The following is a 25,403-nucleotide window of genomic DNA, read 5'->3' as shown; positions in this document are numbered from 1 at the left end:
CATAGTAGTTGCGGCATTTAAGGGAGTAAGTGCCTGTCACTGGCTGTGGGGGTCCTGATCACTCTTAGACAGGCAGGAGTATAATACTTACCTCCGTTCTGTCGGATTGGCGATCCTCTCACAGAGTCAGTCCTCAGGCATATCGCTAATAATACTGATCAATGTTATACAATGGTATACATTGATCAGTGTATGCAATCTAATGATTGCAAAGATAAATCTGGTAGGGGGACTTGTCAAGTGTAAAAAAAAAAGTTTAAAAGTTTTTTTATAAACTCTAATAAAAGTTTAAATCACCCCCTTTCCCATTTTACAAATAAAATTATGTTAAAACATAGATTGCAGAGTGCAGAAATGTCCAATCTTTTAAACATAGTAACATAGTTAATAATGTTGAAAGAAGACAAGAGTCCATCAGGTTCAACCTAGGGAAACCCTACTGTGTTGGTCCAGGGGAAGGTAAAAAAAAACCCACGAGGCAGATAACAATTGTCCCATCACAGGGAGAAAATTCCTTCCCGACTCCAATGGCAATCAGAATAATTCCTGGCTGAATCAACGTGTCACCGGAGATCTAATGGCCATGACTTGTAATATTAGATTTTTCAAGAAAAGCATCCGGACCTCCCTTGAACTTATTTACTGAAACAGCCATGACATCATCGTGTGGCAGAGTTCCATAGTCTCACTGCTCTTACAGTGAAGAATCCACATCTGTGCTGATGGTGAAACCTTCTTTCACCATCAATATCATTAATATTGTTCCCGCACTGTGAACAGCGTAAACAAAGGGAGGGGAAAAAAAGACCAGGATTGCTGAATTCTTTTAATTAGATATCAGAACAAAATTAATAAAAAAAAAACAATAAAAAAAATGCATTTTACACCAATAAAAACTTGGTTATGGCACAAAAAATGACATCCCAACCAGCCCGGTAGGTGAAAAAATAAAAGTGTTATGGCTCTTAGACAGGGAGGAGGAACATTGCTTTAATGTGAGCTGGACTTCCATGCATCAATGACCTTTGGTCATGAAAGGGTTAGGGCTCCAGTTCACACCTGAACAATGGAGGTTTGTATTCCAATTGCCATACACTGCTTCTAAATGTGCCAACCATTTGGAAGCTTCTAGAAAATTATTGTACCGCTGGTACTATACCCCGTATCGCTTATCCCGTATTTACCCTTCCTCTTCCCCATTGTGTTGGAGGTGTGAAGCCGCGGTCACTACATTACTACACATTTGGTGGACTTGTGCTAAACTCACACCCCTATGGGAACAAATACGGGCCAAATTGACAGAGTTACTCCATTATCCCATTCCATGGGGGCCTGAAGTTGCCTTATTGACCCTATACTTAGACGATCTCCCTCGTCCCCATCTAACCCTTATATTTCATATCCTCACGGCCACCCGCACAGCCATAGCAAGGAACTGGAAGTCCCCAGTTACACCATCTATCCCCGCTATTCTCGCTGTGGTGCAGCATAATTATATTATGGAGGGTCTAGTCGCTAAATATGCTACTTTTCTGAAGCAGTGGGAAGCTTGGCCCTCGTGTGACCTTGACCAATTGTAACGACGCACTGTCCAGTATTGTGTGATGTGGGTGCCTTTTGTATCCTTGAAATGTTGGGTCTCTTCTGCTGGTCTTCTAGAACCTTGGAACTTTCTTACATTACATTTGTGGTTTGATTTGTGTACTTTCCCTGATGTTTCTCTCCCCCCCCGCCCCCCCCCCCCCGAGTCCCCCTCTAACCTCCCTTTTCCCCTTCCTCCTTTATTTTCGGGCTCTTGTATGGACCCCGTCTTTGATATATTTGTTGTTTATTTATTACCAAAATTAAATAAAGTGTTATTAAAAAAAAAAAAAGATGTATTTGTGTAAAAAAAAAAAAATCTCCTTTTCTCCACCAACACTATTACAATGTCCACAAAAGTTCCTGGTGATAACAGTACATGCAAAGATTGTCTGGGTTATCCATTACTCTCCCCCCTCTCTGCCCTTTGCTTATTTTTTAGCCCCCATTTATTTTCCTTTTTTACTTTGGTGTTTTCTCAGTTTCTTATGGCTTTATTCCAGGCCCAGCATGCTATCACCCCAATGCCTCTATATTACCCCTTTAGACATTCTTGATGAGGTCTATATGCCGAAGACAATACTGTTTCTAACGTTTTTGTAATCATTGTCTGTTATACCATAACTACTTTTTTCAATGTTATAAACATTTCATGCCAATAGACCTTTATGCTTCTCCTTCTCCTCCTTTTCACTTTTATTGGGGGAGGGGCTTTGGGGCATTTGTTAAAACCTTTATTTGTTTATTTATTTTTACACTGTTTAAGTCCCCTTAGGGAACTTTTACATAAATACATTCGATTTCTCACACTGATAGCATAGCAGGGATCAGTGTTATCTGTGATCTTCTGATAGAGCCTTCCTGTGGCCTGTGGCAGACTCTATCAGAAGATCGGACTGCACGGAGGTAAGGAGTATACCTCCGGCAGTCAGGCAGTTTGATCGGGACCCCTGCAGACAAGCTGCGGAGGTCCAGATCGGTAAGTGGCAGGAGATGCTCCTGTCACATCCCTTAAATGTTGCGGCCCGTCATTAATGGTGTGGGCCAGGCTGCTAGGAAGGGAGCTCAATTCTTAAGCTCGCTTCATAGCGCCACACCCCCCCCCCCCCCCGGCGGGGCGTACATTAACGACCCTTTGCGTTAAGGCCCAGCCTGCAGGGTGTAACACCCCTGGTCGTTAAAGGGTTAGACATGCCCTATTTTTTGCGCTTTCTTTTTTTCCCCCTTGTGTATATAAGGACATACTGTAGCATGTCCATTTTCAAGAAACCCAAATAAGCCCTTATTTTTCTGCGCCACTAATTGTACTTTAAAATAGCAGATGTAATTTTTGCCTAAAATATGCAGTGAAACCAGAAAAAAATGTGTGGTGAAAAAAAAAAAAGTTTTATTTGGGTGGGTGGGAGGGGGGTGTTTTTACGCCATTCACCCTAGGGTAAAACTGGCATGTTATACATGTTCCTCCAGTTAGTAAGATTACGACAATATGTAACTTGTATAATTTTTATTTCATTTGATGGCTTTTAAAAAATTAAAACCTTAAAAAAAAATATATATATATATGTTGTTTAACCCCTTTCCGTCAATAACATGTATATATAAGTTCCTACTGCACATACCCCGTGCAGTAGGAATGTATATATACATTCCTGTAACTGACGGGGGCTTCCTGATGTGAGCAGGTTCGCTGAAGTAAGAGTGATCCCGCTCACATTAGTGTACGGGGCCGTCAGTGATGAAAGGCAGCTGCGTTCCCTGTCGGTGCTGCTGCAGCAATAGAATGCCGAGCTGGGATCAGCGCCATTACGAAGCAGACCCCGGCACGGGGCAGATGCGGGGATCCCTCCTTTGCGATCAGGTCGCAGGGGGCGTTCCCTTCACTAAACCACCAATGATGGGGAACAGCTATCATTTAGATTCAGCTGTGAACTTTGACAGCTGCATCTAAATGCCTAATTAGCGGGCATGGTGATCGGACCGTGCCCGCTAATAGCCACGGTCCTGGGCTGCATATAGCACCCGGAATCAAGGCAGTTCAGAGCAGGGTCGCTGCGCGACCCCCCTCTGAACTCCCCTAGTGACGCCAGGATGTACAGTAAAGTCCTGGTGCGTCTAGGGGTTAAATGCCCTATGTTAACCAGGCACTCTCTACTTATGTCCCAAACTGGGACATAAAAAAAAGCGACTCTGTACCCACAATATAACCCCCAAACCACTTGTACGTTTAGATAGCTGATTTTAATTTAAGATCTGTCCTGGGGTCCGTTCAGCAGGTGATGCAGTTATTGTCCTAAAAAACTACTTTTAAACTTGCAGCCCTGAGCCAAATGGATGTGGCCTAGAGTGTATGTGCATTAGGCTGGCACAACCTCCCTGTCCCTCCTCCCCGCCCTGCTCATCATTAGGAATGCTCCAGGCAGATTTTCTACTATTCATCAGCTGTGTGAATACTGCTCATGGGCTGGATCATTAAGGCACCTGTGCAGTTTTTACTGTAGAGGAATAGGAAAAATCCTGCCAGTAGCATTTCTACTGATGAAGAGGGTGGGGAGGAGAAAAGGAGGGGTGGTGCAAAGTTAGGGCACAGATACTCTAGGCCACGGTCATTTGGCACGGGGCTGCAAGTTTAAAAGTTGTTAGGACAATAACTGCATCACCTGCCGAACGGACCCCAGGACAGATCTTGGATTAAAGGGCAGCTATCTGAAGGGTATCGGTGTAACTAGATCACTGGCTCAGCTCTGCTGTGTCATGCAGTATTGGCTCTACTAGATCACTGCCTCAGCTCTGCTACTTCACTGACTTATGTAACGTCCCTTTAAGAGCGACTTTGGTACTGCTTTTTTAAGAGCAACTTTGGTACCATCACCTCTGCTACATCACTGACTCACCTCTGCTACTTTACTGACTCAGCTCTGCTGTGTCATGCGGGTATCGGCTCTGCTAGATCACTGGCTCAGCTCTGCTGTGTCATGCTCTGCTATGTCATGCGGGTATAAGCTCTGCTACAGATCACTTGCTTAGCTCTGCTGTCATGCAGGTATCGTCTCTGCTAGATTACTAGCTTACTAGCTGGTTCAGCTCTGCTGTGTCATGCGGGTATAAGCTCTGCTACAGATCACTTGCTTAGCTCTGCTGTCATGCAGGTATCGTCTCTGCTAGATTACTAGCTCAGCTCTGCTGTGTCATGCGGGTATTGGCTCTGCTAGATCACTGGCTCAGCTCTGCTACCTCACTGACTGACCTCTGCTACTTCACTGGTTCACAGCCGTGTAATGGTAAAGATCGTTGCTCGGTTACCATGACAATCTTACTCATGTCAGTGAGACAAAAACATTAAAGGGGAACTCCAGGTAGAGGTTAAAAAAAATGAAACTTCTGCACAAGAATAACGCATTACTTACCTGTCTATCCCAGTTTTGAAACTACCAAAAATCTATTTGTTTGGGGGGGGGGGGGGGGGGGTGTTTGCTCTGTTTTGTGTTTCTGTTCTTCCTGGTTTGGCATTTCCCAGAATGCAATGCTTTCCCTCATGTGATCATCACAGCGCCCGCCCATTACAATCAGTAAAATTAGTGCTGCACCTGCTTCTGTTCAGTCAGAGATGGTAAATCAGTCAGGGGATTGGGTTATCCAGCCAAGCCTCCTGTGACATCACACCCTGCCCCCTGTATGCATCATCAGCAAACACACACACAATGTGAGACAGAGGTATGTAAGATTTGTCTCCTAGGGGAGGATAGCAGCAGGAGCAGGAGACAATGTGACTTGCCACAGGAGCCATTTTTTTCACTTCCTGTATTTCTATCAGCTACCAGTGTGGTAGAACTGTACAGATACGGTCAGGGGCATAGCTAATGTCTCTTGGGCCCTGGTGCAAGAGGTCATTTTGCCCCCCCCCCTTCCTCGACCAAGCGATGCTATTGGTATATATATATATATCTCAAGACTGATATTACCAATAATAACAGTATATAGGAAATATAATCACCATACATATTACCGCCATACTGAGACCAATATTACCAATAATAAGAGTATACAAAGGGCAAATATTACCGCCACACTATGACCACCATATTGTTACTGATCAAATTTAGTACACTAAATCCAATAAAACAAAGTACCAGATTACAAGTAACAAATACCACAACATACTAACACCACTGCTGCTACTGACTTATACCACTATATACTAACACCACCACTGCTACTGACTAATACCACCACATACTGACTAATACAACCGCTGTTACTGAATAACATCCACTGTACAAAGACCAATATCACCTCATCCAGTCATATAGAGGTAGCCTCAGCTCTACACAGGTTCTTTACTCCATATACATTACAGTGCAGTTATACCCGGTGACTCACAGGCGACGTCTTCTGTGATCGGAGTTCTTCCCTTTTCATCTTCTTCTCCATCTGTCCTGGGCCATTATGAGAACTTCTCTGAGCCACAAATCCACAGAATCTGCCAGACAGACATATTAGGCTTCTCACTCTGGCTCCTCATCTCTCTACAAACTGCACATCTGTCTTGTCCCCTTTGTGCGCTCATTAGGTGGGTAGGCTGGCGCTATGTGATCACCTTTATAGTTTATGCCCCCTCTGTGTAGTCCACTATAGTACATGCCCTATTGCATACACCCTCCATGGAGTCTCCCTTATAGATGCCCCCCCTATGTTATCTCCCTTATAAATGCTTCCCCTATATTATCTCCCTTATAGATGGCCCCCCTATGTTATCTCCCTTATAAATGTTCCCCCTATGTTATCCCCCCTATAGAGATGCCCCTAGTTATCCCCCTAATGGGGATGCCCCCCCCCCAGTTATGCCTCTTATAGATGCCCCCTAGTCTGTGCAACGCAGATAAAAAAAAAAAAAAAAAAAAAACTCACCTGACGACTCGCTCCCCCGTCGTGGCTCTTCTCTCCTGCAGGCTGGAACTGGCCCCCGGCTGACCCACGGCTCCTCGGCTCTTTCCCGTCCCAGCCCCGGCAGCACATGCACAAGTGAACTTTGTGTGCGCCAGGGTTGTTACTTCCGCCACAGGAGGCGCGTGATAGTGATGCGCCCTGTGCTGGAAGTACTTTACCGGCGCACACAAAGTTCACTTGTGCGTGTGCTGCCGGGGCTGGGAGGGGAAAGAGCCGGGGGCCAGTTCCAGCCTCCCTCTTGTGACCGCAAGCAAAACACTGCTTGCAGTCACAAGAGGGAGTGGGAGGGGGGCAGTGTGGCGACAAGGGGGGGCCCTTCAGGCGCCCCCTTGGTAGCGGCCCGGTCACTACACCACTGGATACGGTAATACATTGTATAGACACATCTATATAACTTTTAATATACTTTTAATAGAAAACAAGTTTTTCTTATCCAGAGTTCCCCTTTAAGGACCTTCCATCTTCTACATTTTTTATTGGCCAATAGTGGACATGTGACTGTGTGGATGTTGTGAGGCATTGACTGACAAGACCTTAGAATTTCTATTGGCTGCTATATTTCAGCTATTTGCATATGCGTTGTGATTGGCTGTTAGTGCTGTAGAGTGTGGCCATTATTTCCTAGGGGTCTTTAAATGTAAATTTTTCAAAAACGACAAATCCGATCCAAATGAAAATTAGATAGCAAACCCTGTCAACTGTGTCTGTGTTCAAAGCGGTTCAGGCTGTATCAATTGCAGAAGAAGAATACGGATTACAATATAGTGCTTTTTCAAGCACTATAATGATTGGACAAATGCTGCGTTTACACGGAGCGATAATTCGCCCGATCGTACGATTAACGATTTCGAAGCAACGTTATCTTTTTTACAACGATTACCGTTTAGACGGAACGATATATCGTACGGAAAAATCATTTTGCGATCGCTTAAGCCTATCTCGCACATAGGTTAAGGGTGCCTTCACACCTACCGGATCCGCAGCGGATCTCACTTCTGTGGATTCGCAGCGAGATCAGCTGCGGATCCAGTATCAATTCAACCCTATGATCGCACATGCTCGCAGCGGGATTGACATCCCACTGTGAATATGTGCTATAACCCCCTGCTGTCCACAGCCCCGCCGCACCAGCCCATCCCGGCCGCATCCAGCAGCCCGCATCCCTGCAGCCCACCGCTGAGAGCATACAGTAACTGCTCGGCGGCGCGGCTGCAGTGAGGCTGCCGGCTCCGGTCTCGCTCAGATCAGCTGAGTGGGACCAGAGTCGGGAGCCTCACTGCCGCCGAGCAGGTGATGTATGCTCTCGGCGGCGGGCTGCAGGATGCAGCCGGGGATGTGGGGATGCGGGCAGCAGGATGCGGCCGGGGATGGGGGGATGCGCAGGGGGATGGGCTGATGCAGCGGTGGGGCTGCAGACAGCGGGGGGTTAAAGCACATGTTCACAGCGGGATGTCAATCCCGCTGCGAGTATGTGCTATCATAGGGTTGAATGGTACCGGATCCGCAGCGGTTCTCGCTACGAATCCGCAGAAGTGAGACCCGCTGCGGATCCGGTAGGTGTGAAGGCACCCTAAATCTGTGAACGACTGTTTACACGGAACGATCTGCAAACAATGATTTAAGAACATGTTGTAAGAATAAAATGAATGATTTCTCGCTCGTCATTTGATTGTTCGCTGCGTTTACACGTACGATCATTCAAATTCGATCGTTATCATGCAAATTCGAACGATAATCGTTCCGTGTAAACGCAGCAAAAGAAACAATCATTGAGCTGATCATTTTCATTTAAACCTGATTTTAAAAAATTCATTGGCTCCCAGACGCACATTACTATGTGTAGTGGTTCACAGTGGACAGCTGATGACTGTAAAAATAGTAAAGATTATACTTACCTATTCTCCCCAAAGTCCTGCAGCCTTTGCTGTTCCCTTCTCACCCCTAACGCTCCTGACCCGGTCTCCTTAGTGACAGGCCACTTAGTCACTGATCGCGGTGCTGTCCCATCTCGTACAATGAACCATCCCCTGCACGCACACGCACACACACACCCCTACTATATTTTCAACATTTAGGCCAAATCAGCTACAACAGAGTGAAGATGGGCTTACACTTACCATAATTGTTTATGTTGGTGGAGGGGCCAAGGGGGATGATTGAGCAAGAAGAGCTGAGAAACAATCAGGGGAGTTTCCAAGGCTTCTGGCCAGAGAAAATGGTGGATTCACAGAATAGATAGCTCAGTAATGTCTGTGTCAGTAATGTATGTCCTGTCCTATCACTGCACAGAGGCTAGCTGTTTCTCCAACAGAACAGCTACAAATGGTGTTTATGGTCCAGAATGGCACACCACATCACTCTTATGGCCTTGTTAACATACCAGATCTGCTCACCTGGGTCAGTCATATAGTGCTGGCACAACATCTATGTACGCTTAAAGGGAACCAATCAGCCCAATTGGGCTGATATGGTTACCTTTAATAGGTGCTCTGGGCAGCAGCCACCATCAACCAAAGGTCCAAACCTGAATTTGGATAGAAGACATGCCAAAGAGGAGGAAAAATTATGGTTCTAATGTCTACCAGCTACAGTGTCTAATGTCAGGATTGGGCTAGTGACTTCCCACAGATATCAGGAGCAGAGTAAAAGTAGCTGACTTAAAAGACACTGCAGCAGGGATAGAGCGCCATTAGAACCATCATTTTTTATTTTTTTTCCTTTCCTTTTTTAATCTCATTCTATTTGTTTATTCAGTCAGACCCAGAACAGATACTATGGATGGATCAGGCAGGTTCTGAAGCAGCATTGGACACGCATACCTGTCAAAGAAAAAATAGACAGCATTTCCATTCTCTGATTCTATTTTGGGCATTGCATCCAATGTGCCAATGCCAATGTAATGTGTTTCCACCTAATAGGTCTTTATCATAGCATAACAAACCATAAAATGAGAAGATATTATAAAACAATACACACATCTTCTGGATACACACATAACTTCTCAACTTTACCTCCTGGTTAGAAAGAGACCAACATGCACAGTACGTCCAACGCATCTGCAACGCAGGCGTCTAATTCCCCAGACAACAAGCCTCGCTAGCACTAGGGAGGTTAAGGTGGAAAACAAAATAACCTATAAAAAAGTACGTACATAATTTTATGGCAGTACAAGTACAATAGAATGAAGGGTAGTACGAGCCAAACATTATGAGCAGAGATGTGAGAATTTACAGTACAAATTAGGCAAATCACTTTGTTAGCTCGGCAATCTGCTTATTAGGCGGCTGCATTTGAAGTCTGTGCCGCTCCGCCCCAGGTGCCTGGAAAAGCTGGATCCAGTCCTTCTCCCAGGACTGAATGCAGTTTTTCAAGGCATCCAGGGCGGAGCGGCAAGAACTTCAAAGGTATCCGGCTGATAAGAAGATTGCCGAGCTAACAAAGTGATTCGCTTAGTTTGTACTGTAAATTCATCTCTAATTATAAGGTCCTTTACTGAATATACCACATACGTTCAGTCAGTAAATATACAAAAGACCTAAAATTTAAACAGATATCTTATAGTTTCAAAGAAATCGCCAAGATCTAAAAGAATCAGAAAAATTGACACATTACTACCATAATAATATAGAAATAACCTTTATGAGCTCAAATTGTAATAAAACATACAACAAAACATAAAATTGTAGATGGAAGCAGTACAGAGCAGCTGTACGATGAGAGGATTGCTTTCATCTGCATTTGAGTATTTATGTGTTGTTGTATGTTATTACAATTTGAACTAAAAGCTTTCCATTTCCATATTATGGTATTAATTTTTCTGATCCTTGAGGATCTTGGTGTTTTCTTATATTTATTATGCGCATGGGCATGTAGAGTGTTTATAAGGTACACCATTGTGTGATTTAATATAGTTTCAAAGCCATAATGCTTCTCTATGCCCCCTCCTCTGACATGCCTAAGAAATGATATCTCTTCCTAAATGGTCAGTGCATGGCGGTAATATTGATTCATTTTACAGTATGGTGGTTTTATCTAGTGACTCTTTTGGGATACACTGTGGTCTTGGAGATATTGCTATTTAGAGGAAACTCCTATTCTAAGAAATATACCTAATACTATATTTACACATTGCAGGTGAATTGTGGTAGAGCTGTGGTTTGGAAGCAATTCTAAGAAATCGTGGCAAAAAACACTGCAGTTTTACTGAGCTTTCACAGAATTGCAGTAAAATAAAAACATTGCAGCAGCACAGCCATAAAATGTTAACACAGTACACACACATTAACATTTAAAATGAATGTTTATTAGAAAATTATATGGATAGCCGTTTTAATACCTAACTCACCGCAGCAGACTTACTTACTGATTTGTCTGTAATTTAACAGTACATGCCGACAAGCTGACAACATGGCAGCCTAGTAGCAAGAAACTGAGAGTTTTAGATGCTAGTGTTAAATAATCTAATGGGGGAGTTGTACAATATACAAATAAAAGAACAGTGGTCTTCAAACTTTGTTTTTTTGCTGAGTGAATAACTATGCTATTGAAAATCTGGAATCACACCAATTGAATTCTGCATTTGGAACACTAGAGGGCAATGATGTTCTTAAACTTGCATTTTGAGTCTTTCCACAGAAATAACATGCAGTTTTGCTAAGCAGGTTCACTTTTGTTCTATAGGGGCATCAAAAGTATATTTTTCAGAAGCATTCTTATAGATAGCTAGAAAACCAGCATATACAAAGCCTTATTATATACAGTATGTTTTACTAGTCCTGAATTTGGTTCATTTATAGGCATATTCTATTTTGTGGGACTTCAAAGCGCAGGCAGTTGTACCTTTCAGTCCAATGAAATAATAGTATACAATCAAGAACGGACTGAATGTAGACATTAGTAGACTACATTCAGTACAGTACATTCAATGGGCACAGCTTGGCAGAATCAATTCTGCAGTATGCTCCAAATAAGGTTCCCCATGAGTGAACATATTTTTAACTCACCTGGATTTCTGATACAGGGAGCAGTATTACTGGGAGCTCCAATGGCAGTTAGCTAAGCGGTTATAACTGTCCCCTTCTAGAGTTCCCTTCCTAATGCAGCTTACTGATGGCAAGGATGGTGCTGGAGTTAAAAGCCTAATGTGTTTGCCTGAGAGTTTCCGCAGAGATGACCCAGGCTGGATGGCAGCTATCAGGGCAGTATGATTGGGTAAGGTTGTCAGGGACAATGTGTTAAAACAATACATTAGAATGGGGCTTTTTAAACCAGCTTCTAGAAACAGTGCCACTCTTTTTCTCAGTTTGAGTGCGGTATTGAAGTTGTTTTTTAGAAACCCGGATAACCCCTTTAACTTCAACCACCCCATGCACAAGCCTGGTCCCTCACCTTCATTTACTGCTAATCATAGGCTCCTACAGCTGTAGTGTCATAAAGCTCAGTCTGACCATGGCATCTGTGGACCTTCCCACACTATACTCCTCTGTCCTACATAAAGAATAAGCGCAGCCTGAGACAGGCCACCAGAGGACCAGAGAATCCTCTAGTGGGCCCTAACAACTGTGCTGCAGGGCCCGCCAGAGGGCTCTTCATTGGGGTACTTACACTGTATGGGTGCAGTGTATACCTTATTCCACTTGGAGGCACAGAGATAGGCTAAAAGGGCATTTCTGGAGAGCAGTAAAGGTGCTACATTTTCTGCTGTCCAGTGCTTCACTTCTTCAGTCTGCCTGTCTATGCAAGTAACTTCCATAGATGAGAGGGGGGCAGGGGCATGTTGTAGGTGCCAAGGACAAAACCATGCACGATGTCCAACAGCTGCTTGATGCCGCTGCAACATTAACTTTCAGCAGCTATTGGTCACTGCTTGCAACATGCTCCCTGTCCCCCTCTCGTCGACAAAAGTATCAGCACAGATTGGTAGAAGTGGAGCGCCTGAGAGAAAAAAAAAAAAAAAAAAAATGTAGGGCCTTTCATGCTCTCCCCTTTAGCTGCTATAGGAGATACAATGCACATGAGGAGTTTGCATAGAGCAGAGGATGGTGCTGGAGTAAAAACCTAATAGGTTTGCCTGACAGATTCCACAGAGGTGAGTCATGGCCTGGAGAATTCTTCATGATGACCCAGGCTGGATGGAGAAGAAAAGAAAGTGAACAACTTCTATCAGAGAAGATGCCAACTGTGATTCACTCAGAAGAGCCCCCTGTGAGTCAGCAGATGTAACTGCACTGTTATTGCTATGGTTTGTAGAGCCTGCATAGGGCTGGGATCTACCTTATAGTTGACTTTATCCAGTAGCAGTGGTAGTATTGGTCGTCATGTGGTAGTATAGTGGTACTATGAGTATTATTGACTTTAGTATACAGATAGCGTGGTGGTAATGATGTAGCACAATTATTTGCCCCTTGTATGCTGTTATTAGTAATATTAGTCTTGGTATTAGAGGATTTGGTCAACAGTAGTATGCTTGTAATGTGTGTTAATATTTGCCCTTTGCAAACAAAGGGGAAAAAAACAGAATGGCGCCGCATGTACAGATAAACTTAACCAGAGCATTCGTGTTTTGGCAATCACAAATGCACGCTCACCTGTTGTGGTCATGCTTAGGTACAACTCTAATGTGTGCACAATGTGTTAAATCAAAGTCTGCTGCCATGAGCCTCCTGAGGGTCCTTTCTGGTTCCCGATGTAGAAATCAAAATTTTGTAGAATGGTGAATCACACGTAGGCACCAAAACCCTTTTTTAAATCCAGGTTCAGATCTCCCGATTTAGAAGACACTGTCAGGCTTTTTGCAGATTATTATTCTTTATTGCATAGATGTACACGTTTCAGGGGTTCACTGCCCTCATCAGACATCAGAAGAAAAATAATCTGCAAAAAGCCTGACCGTGTCTTCTGAATCTGGAGATCTGAACCTGGATTTCAAAAAGGGTTTTGGCGCCTACGTGTGATTCACCATTGTTCTTCAAAATTTTGATTTCTACATCGGGAACCAGAAAGGACCCTCAGGAGGCTGATGGCAGCAGACTCGGACTTAGCACATTGTTCGCACATTAGAGTTGTCCTTAGCATGTACGAAACCTGGATTTCAAAAAGGGTTTTGGGGCCCACGTGTGATCCACCATTGTTCTACAAAATTGTGGGATATTTGCCCTTTAGAGGTATTATCGCTCAGCTGCTTGGAGAGCTTCGGGTAAATGACAGAGGCTTCGGGGACTTTTGGCAGACAGTGTCTCTGTACCATGCTGCCTGCACTGGGAACATGACAAAGGAGACGCGCAGCTGCCGGGAAGGGCGATAAGTGAGTTGGATTTTTTTTTTTTTTTTTGTAATAGCGGTCGTCGCATACAGTGGGGATGCGGCCACTTTTGAGCTCCCCTGCCGTATGCTGCAACCATACCCGGCGTATAAGACGACCCCCGATTTTTGAGCAGATTTTTCAGTGTTAGAAAGTAGTCTTATAAGCCGGAAAATACAGAGAGTGAGTGAGTGAGTGTGTGTGTGTGTATATATATTATATACATATACATACATACATACATACATACATACACACACACACACACATACATATTTTTCTTTATTTTTTTTTTTTATACACTAGGGGACTTCTATGAGTAATACATTGATACACAGGTACTACATTAATTCATCATTTCAGTGCTCAATTGCTTCAGCCTGGAGGCAGGCTAAATCAATTGCCAAGTCAGGCAGCCCCAGGAGACTGACAGTCCGGATCACTGACCCATGTACGTGTATGTGAAGGCCATTAAAATGCAGCTTTCATTTTTGACTATTAGTGGTGGGGGGTTGCAGTGTGTGGAGAGACCTTAAGTACTGAGTAACTTTGGTGGTGGTGTAGTGTGATAATGCATCAAAAAGTCATTGAAATTAATTGTACAATGGTTAAGAAGATATATACGTTAGGTAGCATTATTAGGCAAAGACCTAAATTGAGGTTCCTTTTGGTTAAATTCTTTGAGTACAAAGTCTTCAATATGATGAATACAGGCAGCACTACAATGCTAATGTACATCAAAATCTTGACTTTTTATTTTAATATAAAAATGCAGCTCTGGAAACCCACCATACATATATGTCCCTAACATAATGCTTTAGGTCTTAAAAATAAAGTACTAATTCTATATACATCACATGTACCATACAAAATGTATCCAAAGGTTCTATTGCTACCAAGCTTCTAAATTATAAACAGGTTAGCTAAACCCATTTCTTTGGGGGGGAAAAAAGGGGGGGGGGACAGAAAAGCAGTCATTCAATAACAGATTTTGATGCATATTTTGTCAAAAGCATGTTGACAGTTATGTGCCCGAAATAAAATATGTTAATAGAATTTGACAAAATTAAATTTTCATTTTAAAGCAAAATTAACTTTTTAAACAAACCAGGCACATATTAAACATATATATATATATATTTATGTATATAAAAAAAATAAAATCTATGGGAGAAAGGTAGTGGGAATTTAAAGAGAACAATGTGCTGAAAAACCCTTTTCTCCAAAGATTAAAAATATATAAAAAGTGAAATACTTTAAAATAATTAAGGGGCCCACTGAAAAAAAAAGAATGCTGTATTTGAGTGCAACAAGGTGGCATCTCTTTGAAAGCCAACAAAGATTGTGCCTAGATTTTCTGCCAGAACAGAAAAGTATGTTGGAAAAATATAATATATAATATGACATAGGAAAATGTTTCATAAATAAACTGAAGCATATTAACTGTGTAGGGGGAAAAACAAGTATATGCAGCTGGAAGGATCTTGACACCAGCCTTAAGAACCAAAAGGCAAGAGGATTTTTCCAAAACCCAGTTGAACTAAAAATATTCATACATAACAGCACATTGTACTCTTTGCAATGGTAAATACATCATTTAAAATACTTATATAGTTACAGTAGTCAAAATAGGAAAGTGGACACGCTAGGCAGCAGTATATTACTTAAATATATTTTCAACATAGCTATTTTTCAATCTAGCGTAAAAAAAAAACCAAACATAAAGTGGTGCTAAGACTCAACAATTAAAAAAAAGTAAAAATAAACATCTAAATCAAAATAAGAAAAAAAAAAATGCTTTACCAGGCTATAACCTGAAGGGAATTTATGAATCTTCTCAAAGTCAGAATAAGTTAAGTGTTTCCCAATATACATTTATGTACACATTATGAACACTATAAACATAATAACATTTAACTTTAGTGGAAGCTCCTCCAAACTACAATTAGATAAAATCATCCAAATGGCAGCAATAGGTTCATGCTCCTTTACAAAAAAATCTTCACCCATTCAATTAGGAAGTGTCCTCAATACATTCTTTCAGAGGAAGAGGTTAGAAATAAAGCTTAAGAGTACATGAGGCGTGTTGTGTCTTCGTAGCACCTTTCTTAGTCAATGTCGCTGAAGTCGCTAACAGATTCCCCCTGAACCCTGCTTAAGTGGTTCAATGCACGATCATAAGCAACGCGCACGGCCTTCCGAATGCTTGAATTACGTCCTTCCATCATTTTCAACTTGTCAATGGTTTCATCTATGCCAAGAGGAACCATTTTGGATTTTGGAAGCCACTGCCTAAAATATATTTTGAGGAGGGGGGGGGGGGGTTAGAAAAGAAGTTTAATAAAAAAAATTAAAAACTAATGTAGTAAAAAAAAACAAAAAAAAAAAAAAAAAACACAGATTTTCATTTTCCATTCAACAGCGCTTTTTTGTTAGGCCGCCTTAATAAATGGTCCCTGTAATGTTCACACTGGTAATACATTTTCAAGAGCTTTTTAAAATGTCTACCATGTCACTGTGACAAAGTTACAAAAAAAAAATAAACATAAATATATATCTATAATGAATGATACTCAAGACTTTTACTCTAATCACATTATACGGTAATACTGTCTTTGCAATAACAACCTTATGCTGTACGCTTATCCAAGCACAAATTACTTGAAGGGAATCTGTCAGCACCTGGGCCCTACCTAAGGTGCTGACAGTCCCCTAGTGAGGATGTTGCCTTTTGGAAATCCATGAAGTGGATTATGCACAATATCTAGTCTCCTACTCTAAGGAAGAGTCAAAGAGGACCTAGCACACCTCACCATTCCTTCCTGTTTTTCATGAATCATCAATGCTGCCTGGCACCCTGCTCACTCATGCTGTTAGCCAGTATCTGCCAACAGAGGACTGATCTGCAGTCAGATAGAGTTGAATCCCCTATCCTGTGTTGGAGCTGTGGTTTAGGGGTAAATCAGCCGTCTAGAGCCCAGCAACAGTGTTTTCCTTGGTTTGATTACTCTGATGGAAATTGGAGTAGCAATAAGTAGTGGTTTAGAGCGGGGATTCCCGTCATTTATGGCCTACTGTAACCTCGGTGTCACAACACTTCAATTCAATAACTGTCAGATGAATAGGTGTTCAGCTTACAGTTATCTCCCCTGATTTTGTTCAGATATCAAACAACGTTCGAGCCCCTAACAAATCTTCAGGGGGAAATGTGGGGTGAACACCAAGGGGTTCAGGAACCGAGGTATTACTGTAGATGACAAAATATGCCACTCTCTTCTGAAATAGCATTTAGCTAGAGACTTTCAATAGAATGTTATCTGCATGCAGTAGGCTGCTCAGAAATTAAAAGGCATTAGTTTGATCACTTGACTCTAAGTGCAACAATTTCTATCAACCAACAGATATGGCAAAGAAAAAAAAAAAAACTCACTAGAGTGAACACACTACAAAACATCAGCTGTCACAATTTATTTGCAGTCCTCTCTCATTACAATCTGGAAAGGTAGTTCAACCACACTTACCAGCTTCTTTTAGTGTCAAAAAACAAAACCAAAAATAACTTTTCTTCGGCTCTTGTTTGCATCTGTTCTCCAGTCTTTAGCACATCCATAGGAGGAACTGGTATAGCGACACCATTGTGATGGCAACCAACACGTGGCATCTTCGGATCTATTATCTGAAAGCAGAATTAATTTATCACATCTTATTCAGTTATTGTTTTAGAAACAAAATATCCCAGTACAAGGCCAGTATGAGGCAAGCATTATACAAGCTTTGAAGGTGGGGGTTGGGAGGAGACTAAAAAATAAATAAGATGTAAACTCTTACCAATGCTGGATAAGAAGGATATCCACTGCACTTGGCCCAAACCACTTTTAAAGGTTCAAGAAACGCTGCAGATGCACTTGCAGATACCCACATGTTTGTTTGTCCAACTTCTTTAAGAAAAAAATAAACCAAAAAAATTGGCAGGTATTAAAATAGAGCGAAATAACGGTTAGATTAATTAAGCTATTAAAGAAAACGTGACATTGTACATTTAGGACAGCTTTCACACGTCCATGATATACAGATGATACAAGATTCATAGGACAGCTGTATATCACGGAATGAACACTTCCCCTCTTACAGGACTCCTTGCATCATGATGCAGCAAGCTCTGGAACAGCTGCAGCAGTATGCTGCTGAACTGACAAGCCTGTGTCCAGCCACAGAGCCTCGTAATTGAGTAAGATTTTCTATTCTGTAGAGCAGTGCTTCTCTCAAACTTTTTCTACTGGAGCCTCACCCAGCAGACTAAGGCAATGCCTGGGCCTCACCATCTGTGGTGAAAGTCCATTTAAAAGCTGAAAATAATGCTAGGGCTACTTTTCACCTCTCTCTCAAGCTCTAGATTCTAATAAAGCAAATAATAATGTTGCTAAAATGGAGATTTTTGCAAACAGCAAAAGGACTGTGCAGATCATAGTAACTTTTGTGCAAACTGCCTCCCCAGCTGGGCCTCACCAACAACTAGGGGGCGCCTCACTGGTGAGACCCGCCTCACAGTTTGAGAAGCACTGCTGTAGAGAAAACTTTTCAGCAGTCTATTATCACCAGCAAGATTACAAGTGGAGATGAGCGTTACTACTGTAGATTTGCTAATCTCTATTTACAATGAAAAGGGGACACCTATATCTGAAGGAACCACCAGCAAGAGCTTGATTACTATGTAAGTGAGCACACATCTGCTAGACTGGCATTCGCTTACTGAGCCCATATGCAGCTTGATAATCACTTTATAGGTAAGGGCTGCATGAACATAATAAAGTTATACATACCCCTCTAAGCTCTCTGATGTAATGCTAACTTAAAGGGGTAGTGCAGCGGTAAGCAATTATTCACTAAATAACACACATTACAAAGTTATACAACTTTGAAATGTATGTTATGTTAGTGAATGACCCCCTTCCCCGTGTTTCCCCCCCACCGACGCCACCCCCAGAAGTGTAGTGCTCTATACTCACTTGATTCGTGTTGACCCCCGTCCGCCATTCTGAAACAATGATGTCATCTTCGGGCCCTCATGCCGGCTGCCCTCTGCCGCGTTATCAGCTGCGATTGGCTGAGCACAGTTCTGCTCAGCCAATCGCGGCTGAGCAGCTGATGACGCGGCAGAGGGCGGCCGGCACAAGGGACAGTCGGAGCAGTTTGGCCGGTCGCCCGAAGATGACATCATTGTCACAAGATGGCGGACGGGGGTCGACACGAATCAGGTGAGTATAGAGCACTACACTTCCGGGGATGGCGTGGGTGAGAGGAAACACAGGGAAGGGGGCCATTCACTAACATAACATACATTACAAAGTTGTATAACTTTGTGATGTGTGTTATTTAGTGAATAATTGCTTACCGCCGCACTACCCCTTTAAGCATCTTAAGTGACAGGTCACTCAGCCAATCACTGGAACAGTGCCGCAGCCATTGATTGGCTGAGTGGCCTGTCACTTCAGACATCGTGGGGAGCAGAGCGTAGCTAGCAGGACATCAGGGAGCGCAGAGAGGTATGCATAATTATTTTTTCTTTACACAGTTGGCCGTGCGTCGTAGAGATGCACGCCTAACGGCCAATGACTTTAGGTCAGGATCTAAGACACGATCAGCTGATGATCTGCCAAAATCGGCCCGATGCATATTAGGTCCCTTATAATACGCAATTTCCACAAAACCTCTGCACAAACACACTCATGGAAGTCAAGAAGAGTAATCTAAAGATTACAGGACCCTATGAACCAGGTGGCTGCTGTAAAGCATCTCGGAATGCTGTTGAACAGCAACTCGGGCAAGATGGTTGTCTCCATAATCATGTACTAAACAAAAAATCCAATCCAAAAGAGCAATATTTATATTTAGCATTTTTTTGTTCCTGTCCTTTAGCCTCAGATCACTGTTCAACATACATGTTAGCCCAGCTTTACTATTCACTTTAGTCAGAGTTTTTAAACAAACCACGCATTTCACAGAACTTCATCTCACCTACTGGTAATTTGTGGGCAGGAAGAAACCAAAGTATCAAAAAGAATGTAAAAAAAAAAAAAAAAACATTACCTGCTGCAATTCTTGCTGCTCTTGCGTAATTCCCATTTTCTATGCAAGATATAAGCTCACTTCGATCCTCTATTGTGTGGCGTCGTACAAGTGCAGGTTTACCTTTGCCGCACTTTGGCAAAGTAAAGGTGCTATAAGAGAATAGATTAATAAAATTGAGCAAAAATGTGCAACTGTATTTACACAATTCACCTACTGTAAAAATTTACAAAACAGTTATTGAGCTTGCTCGCTGTATAGGTAAATACTTCTTTGGTCAAACTATGGACTATGTAAAAGAATAGATAGCTTGTTTTTTTTAGGTCAATGTACGGATGATTCCTAAAGTGCAAGGCCACATGTAATTGCAGATGATCAGCTCACACGCAAGCACACAGCTGGTTAAAACTAAATGTTCATTCAGTTATGCAATGCATGTTTCAGCAGTTGGCCACCATCTAAGGGGTCTATTCCACGGAGCGATAATCGGCCAAATCAGCCCGATTCGGTCGATTATCGCTCGGTGGAATAGAGAAAATGATTAGCCGATGATAGTGTCATCGGCTGATCGTTTATTTAGGCCCAGACCTAAAATCATCGGTCAACCACAGCACATTGCTACGTGGAATAGCGGTGCGCGGCAGGCGAATGACGATTCAAGAAGCATACATTAACTAGCAGGGCTTCTCCTGCCCTCAGTCTTCACCCCCGGTCCCACGTGCAGCAGCAGCTTCGGTGCCACCTGACTGAGCGGTCAGACCTCTCAGCCAATCACAGGCCGGGACTGCCGCGGCCAGTGATTGGCTAAGCGGTCTGACAGCTCAGTCAGGCCGCTCCTAAGTTTATGCTACGAGCGGGACGAAGACAGAGCGGAAGAGAAGCCCTGCTAGGTAATGTATGCTGCAAGGACATCGGTAATAATGTCCCTGCAGCCCTCGCTAAACGATCGGGCCTTGGAATAGAACCTAGAAGATTGATATGTGTTAGTGGGAAAAGATTCAGAATAACTTTTGTAACATGTTGATTAAAATCCCTGATCATCCTGTGTTAAGGAGTCCAGTGGGCGGTGTCACTCAATGGACTGGACTGATTGCAAGAAAACAGATTTCAATCACTAAATTCCAAGTTATACAGAATCTTTTCCCCATAAATATATATGAATCCACTCAGCTCCTTCTGTTGTATAACATGATGCTGATAGTTTAGTTAGCATCTTCATGGTGACAGGTTCTCTTTAAGATGAATTCGTTTTACAGAACCAACAAATCTGTTAATCTGATTCGTCATAATTACAAATGTTGCTTTCTAATTTTTTAGATAAAACTTGGGGTTTCATAAAGACAGGATTGGGAATGACTTACAGCAACACAATATTAGAACCAATGTTTGCATTACAAGTAAGTGGATTGTACCATTCAAAGTCTACAATACCTTCTATTAACCAACAGTTCATAGTTTCTTCAGTTCAACCTATATTTGCTCCCCATTCAGGGCAATGGGGTCATATAAAGAGTGACTGCTCAATGGAAGTGGCCTGCAGAATGTTAAAATTTATTTGGTCAGTCAGGCCATGGGTACTCTGTGCCAAAATAAAGATTCAAGAAACCTTTGTATGAACACCTTACCTAATGTAACGCCCACCCACAGCACTTTCTAGTTTTCTTTTCCCCCACTGTGCTGCCGGCATATTTGTTGACAGGCCAAACTACCTGCTACATGTCCTGCTTTGCACTTGCAGGTTCCGCTTCTCTCTTCCCATAAAATACTGCTTCAGGTGCTAGGATGCATGAATGCGCTGTTAGCACTTATCAGAGCAACCGTGGAGAATTAAGTTTAATATTCTGCTTGATCCTTTCCGCTGCATGCATGCAACGCTACAAACATGAAAGGCTCAGGGAGGAGAAATGAAAAGGATGCTCATTCAGGTGTCCAGACCATGACGGAAGTGGGAACCTTCAGTGTATGATCTGAGTGTAAAGGGAAATGGACTAGCCACACTTAAGCATTACTGTACGGCTACTTTTGTGTGTGCCCAGATTCTCCCCCCCCCTTTGTCTACACAGATTCTTTCCACAACAAATTAAAGAATGACTGAACTTTGAGATCATGATTCCCTGGGAAATAATCAATTAGTCAATGCATTTTTACATGCTAATTGCGCAGATCTAATAATGTATCCCATACCTTGAGTTACACAGCATGCTGTTGTTTGAAGAGATACTAGATTCTGAAGCACATCTTCTGCGTGGTTCCACCTTCCGTACTGAAGCTACTTCTACATCTTTAGTCTTGTCTCCTCCATCAAGGCCATTTGCAAGACCTGAAAAAGACAATTTTTTTTTTTTTTCAAAATGGACATGCGCAAAAGGTTCATAAAAGTTTTAAAGATGTAAAGGAGATAGACCATGCATTGACAAAACTTCATTGACTGCAAACACAAATGTTACAAAATTTGCAATATTCCCTACATTTTAATATCAATTATCAGTATATGACCATTTAAAAAATTATACGTTGTCCAGTTCACCGTTAATGGGTTGATAATGACAGTATATACTGTTTTATTTATATGCTTACTGAAGTTTCTTAACAGACATCCCTCAAGATGTGCTACCGCTACACACAGATATTTTCTACTTACAGCAAGCCTCTCAATAAAGAAAACCCAAAAGGTCCAGCACTAACCAGTCCATGATCTTTATACATTGCAGGTTCTCAGCGGCTCAAAGAATCAACCCTCTGTATGAGTAACAACTTCAAGTAGTAATTGTCTGCAGCACTCAGCAGGTACATAAACTTCCTGACTTCACTTTATTATGGCAGGAGACGTTGTGGAGACATACAGGATACGAGCAATAATAGTTTCAGGCTACATGCTCATCTTCATGGCTCAAACATGTCCAAACCAGGTGTCTGTCAAGTGCAAGACCTGGATGTAAGAGTACGCCCACACTTACATGACATACAAACACCAAATAGGACCCACCAAAAATACCCCACATCGCCTGTGAATATAAATATTCATACAAATACACTTAAGGTATTCCTATCACTTAAAGTTATATTAGGCACTCTAATCCGTGCTCTAAACAAGCAACCATGTCCTAGATCAGTGCTCTTTTTCTGAGCCTACACTCCATTGCTCGATAATCGCACTGCCAGGAATGCACAAACCATCACAGGATTGTTTATTATTTATTTGGCAGACCTAGTATACAGCCAACGGCTCGTTATTTTATTACATGGGGAGAGGTGGGGCCAATGGCAGAATATTTAACAGGTCAGGAGTGAGTGATCAACCAAGTCAACAAAATGTTCAAACCAAAAAAGTCTATATGAGGCACTCCATCCCAGTAAAATCAAATACCTTTATTGAATGCACACAAGTATAAAATATAAAGCAACGCATTTTGACGCAACAGTCTTTATCACAGCATAACACTCATTGAATTAAAAACACTCCTCTATATATGGAGAAAAGAAATTAACTATAAGAGCTATCGCTTACCCCCACCTCCGTCGGCGTCCAGGTGAATACTATGCGCATGCGTCAAATCAGACAAAGCTAACAGCACCTGAAATCATGACACCGCCACTGGAGAGTGGGAGAAGCCGCTCAGCTCCAAGTGGATACAATGGGAACAACGGCCAACACTGACAGCAATGAACATAGTCAATAAATATACAATAAATCAGTCCTGTAATTCAGTCCTTTTGGGAAACTGCTATCCAAATTTAATATCCAGTATGCTTCCCGATTAAAGAGCTTTTGGGACCAGCTGCCTCCTCTGTAATTTTTGTACACTTTTTGTATGGCAAAAAAGGAAAAATATCGTAAATCACCATCATGTGTCGTGATAAAATGCTTGGCTGCCCCTGATACATTATCCACGGTCCCTAGTCAAAAACTCAACACCACTAGAACGTGGCTTTCCCAGAAGGGATTTTTACATCGGGCCCCCCCACACTGTATGTGTGTAAATATGTTAAGAGAACCTCTAAAGTATTTACCTCAGACAATAGTAGAAGTTTTGATATTTCTTGTTTCATGAACTGTAATAGTGATCATGTGATATATGGTATTGTCTGCTCCTGTTGCAACAAACTGTACGTGGGTTGTACAGCCAGAAAATTGAAAACTAGGATAGCGGAGCATATATACGATATCAACAAGAAAGGTGATAATGTATCAGGGGCAGCCAAGCATTTTATCTCGACACATGATGGAGATTTACGATATTTTTCCTTTTTTGCCATACAAAAAGTATACAAAAGTTACAGAGGAGGCAGCTGGTCCCAAAAGCTCTTTAATCGGGAAGCATACTGGATATTAAATTTGGATAGCAGTTTCCCAAAAGGACTGAGTTACAGGACTGATTTATTGTATATTTATTGACTATGTTCATTGCTGTCAGTATTGGCCGTTGTTCCCATTGTATCCACTTGGAGCTGAGCGTCTTCTCCCACTCTCCAGTGGCGGTGTCATGATTTCAGGTGCTGTTAGCTTTGTCTGATTTGACGCATGCGCATAGTATTCACCTGGACGCCGACGGAGGTGGGGGTAAGCGATAGCTCCTATTGTTCATTTCTTTTCTCCATATATATAGAGGAGTGTTTTTAATTCAATGAGTGTTATGCTGTGATAAAGACGGTTGCGTCGAAACGCTTTGCTTTATACACATTTTATGTGGATTTTTTATACTTGTGTGCATTCAATAAAGGTATTTGATTTTACTGGGATGGAGTGCCTCATATGGACTTTTTTGGTTTGGATTGCTGAAACTGACCTAGCAAGCTCCTAGGTACAGAGTGCACCTCCCAGAATACCAGTGGAACACGACCAGAACAGGTTTGCATGTGAATTTTCTCATAGCACATAATTGTTGGTTGATGCGGTGAATACTAAACATTTTCAACAAAATGTTCCTCGGCTTCCCCTATTAGGCAAGGCATCTCCCTGGTTTAGCAGTATAGCCTTTGTAATAGGGTCTTAAAAGGGTTATCCAGTGCTACAAAAATATGGCCACTTTTCCCCCCTGATTGGGTGGGGTTTTAAACACAGTTCCATTGAAGTAAATGAAACTTAACTGCAAAGCACACCTGAACTGGAGACAAGAGTGGGGCAAAAGTGGCCATGTTTTTGTAGCACTGGATAACCCCTTTAAGGCTTAACAGGCCCAAAGCATATTTTTTAGTAGTACAATGATCTAGTTCTATCTACACAGAAGTACAAAGGACCCCTATCCAAAAGCACAAATTGCAGTGTTTTAAGTGTCCGTTTTGGACTCCTAAAAGTGCTGGATAACTCTTGGACAGCCAGACCCTGAACTGAACAGTGGACATGCAGTCTCAGTAATATTCCAGCACTATCTAGATCAGCAAGGCTATTCATTTGCATCTTCTGTGCAGATTCTGTTGGGTGTTTAAGAATCAGTTGAGTAAAAGTGTTCTTACCCCCTAACCTTACCTTTCACTTAACGGAGTGGTGCATGGAGTAATTTTTGTTTTGTTA

The 25,403-nt window shown here is 42.2% G+C and overlaps 1 protein-coding gene across 3 annotated transcripts in view; it reads right to left on the bottom strand.

The window, feature by feature from the left end:
• Nucleotides 1-14,558: 14,558 nt before the first annotated feature.
• The window catches only part of BRD1 (bromodomain containing 1), a 45,887-nt gene continuing 35,042 nt past the window's right edge, over nucleotides 14,559-25,403 (bottom strand). For all 3 annotated transcript variants that reach the window (XM_069976955.1, XM_069976937.1, XM_069976946.1), the window contains 5 exons: nucleotides 22,076-22,211; nucleotides 19,913-20,043; nucleotides 17,654-17,763; nucleotides 17,347-17,501; nucleotides 14,559-16,117 (listed from right to left, as the gene is read on the bottom strand). In XM_069976955.1, coding sequence (XP_069833056.1) covers nucleotides 15,934-16,117; nucleotides 17,347-17,501; nucleotides 17,654-17,763; nucleotides 19,913-20,043; nucleotides 22,076-22,211 — 716 coding nt within the window. In that variant the 3' untranslated portion in view covers nucleotides 14,559-15,933. The remainder of the gene's footprint in view (nucleotides 16,118-17,346; nucleotides 17,502-17,653; nucleotides 17,764-19,912; nucleotides 20,044-22,075; nucleotides 22,212-25,403) is intronic.

This window comes from Dendropsophus ebraccatus, chromosome 1 (genome assembly GCF_027789765.1).
Source record: "Dendropsophus ebraccatus isolate aDenEbr1 chromosome 1, aDenEbr1.pat, whole genome shotgun sequence".
NCBI lineage: Eukaryota > Metazoa > Chordata > Amphibia > Anura > Hylidae > Dendropsophus > Dendropsophus ebraccatus.
The sequence above is the reverse complement of the archived record's forward strand: the minus strand, read 5'-3'. Positions and strand labels throughout refer to the sequence as shown.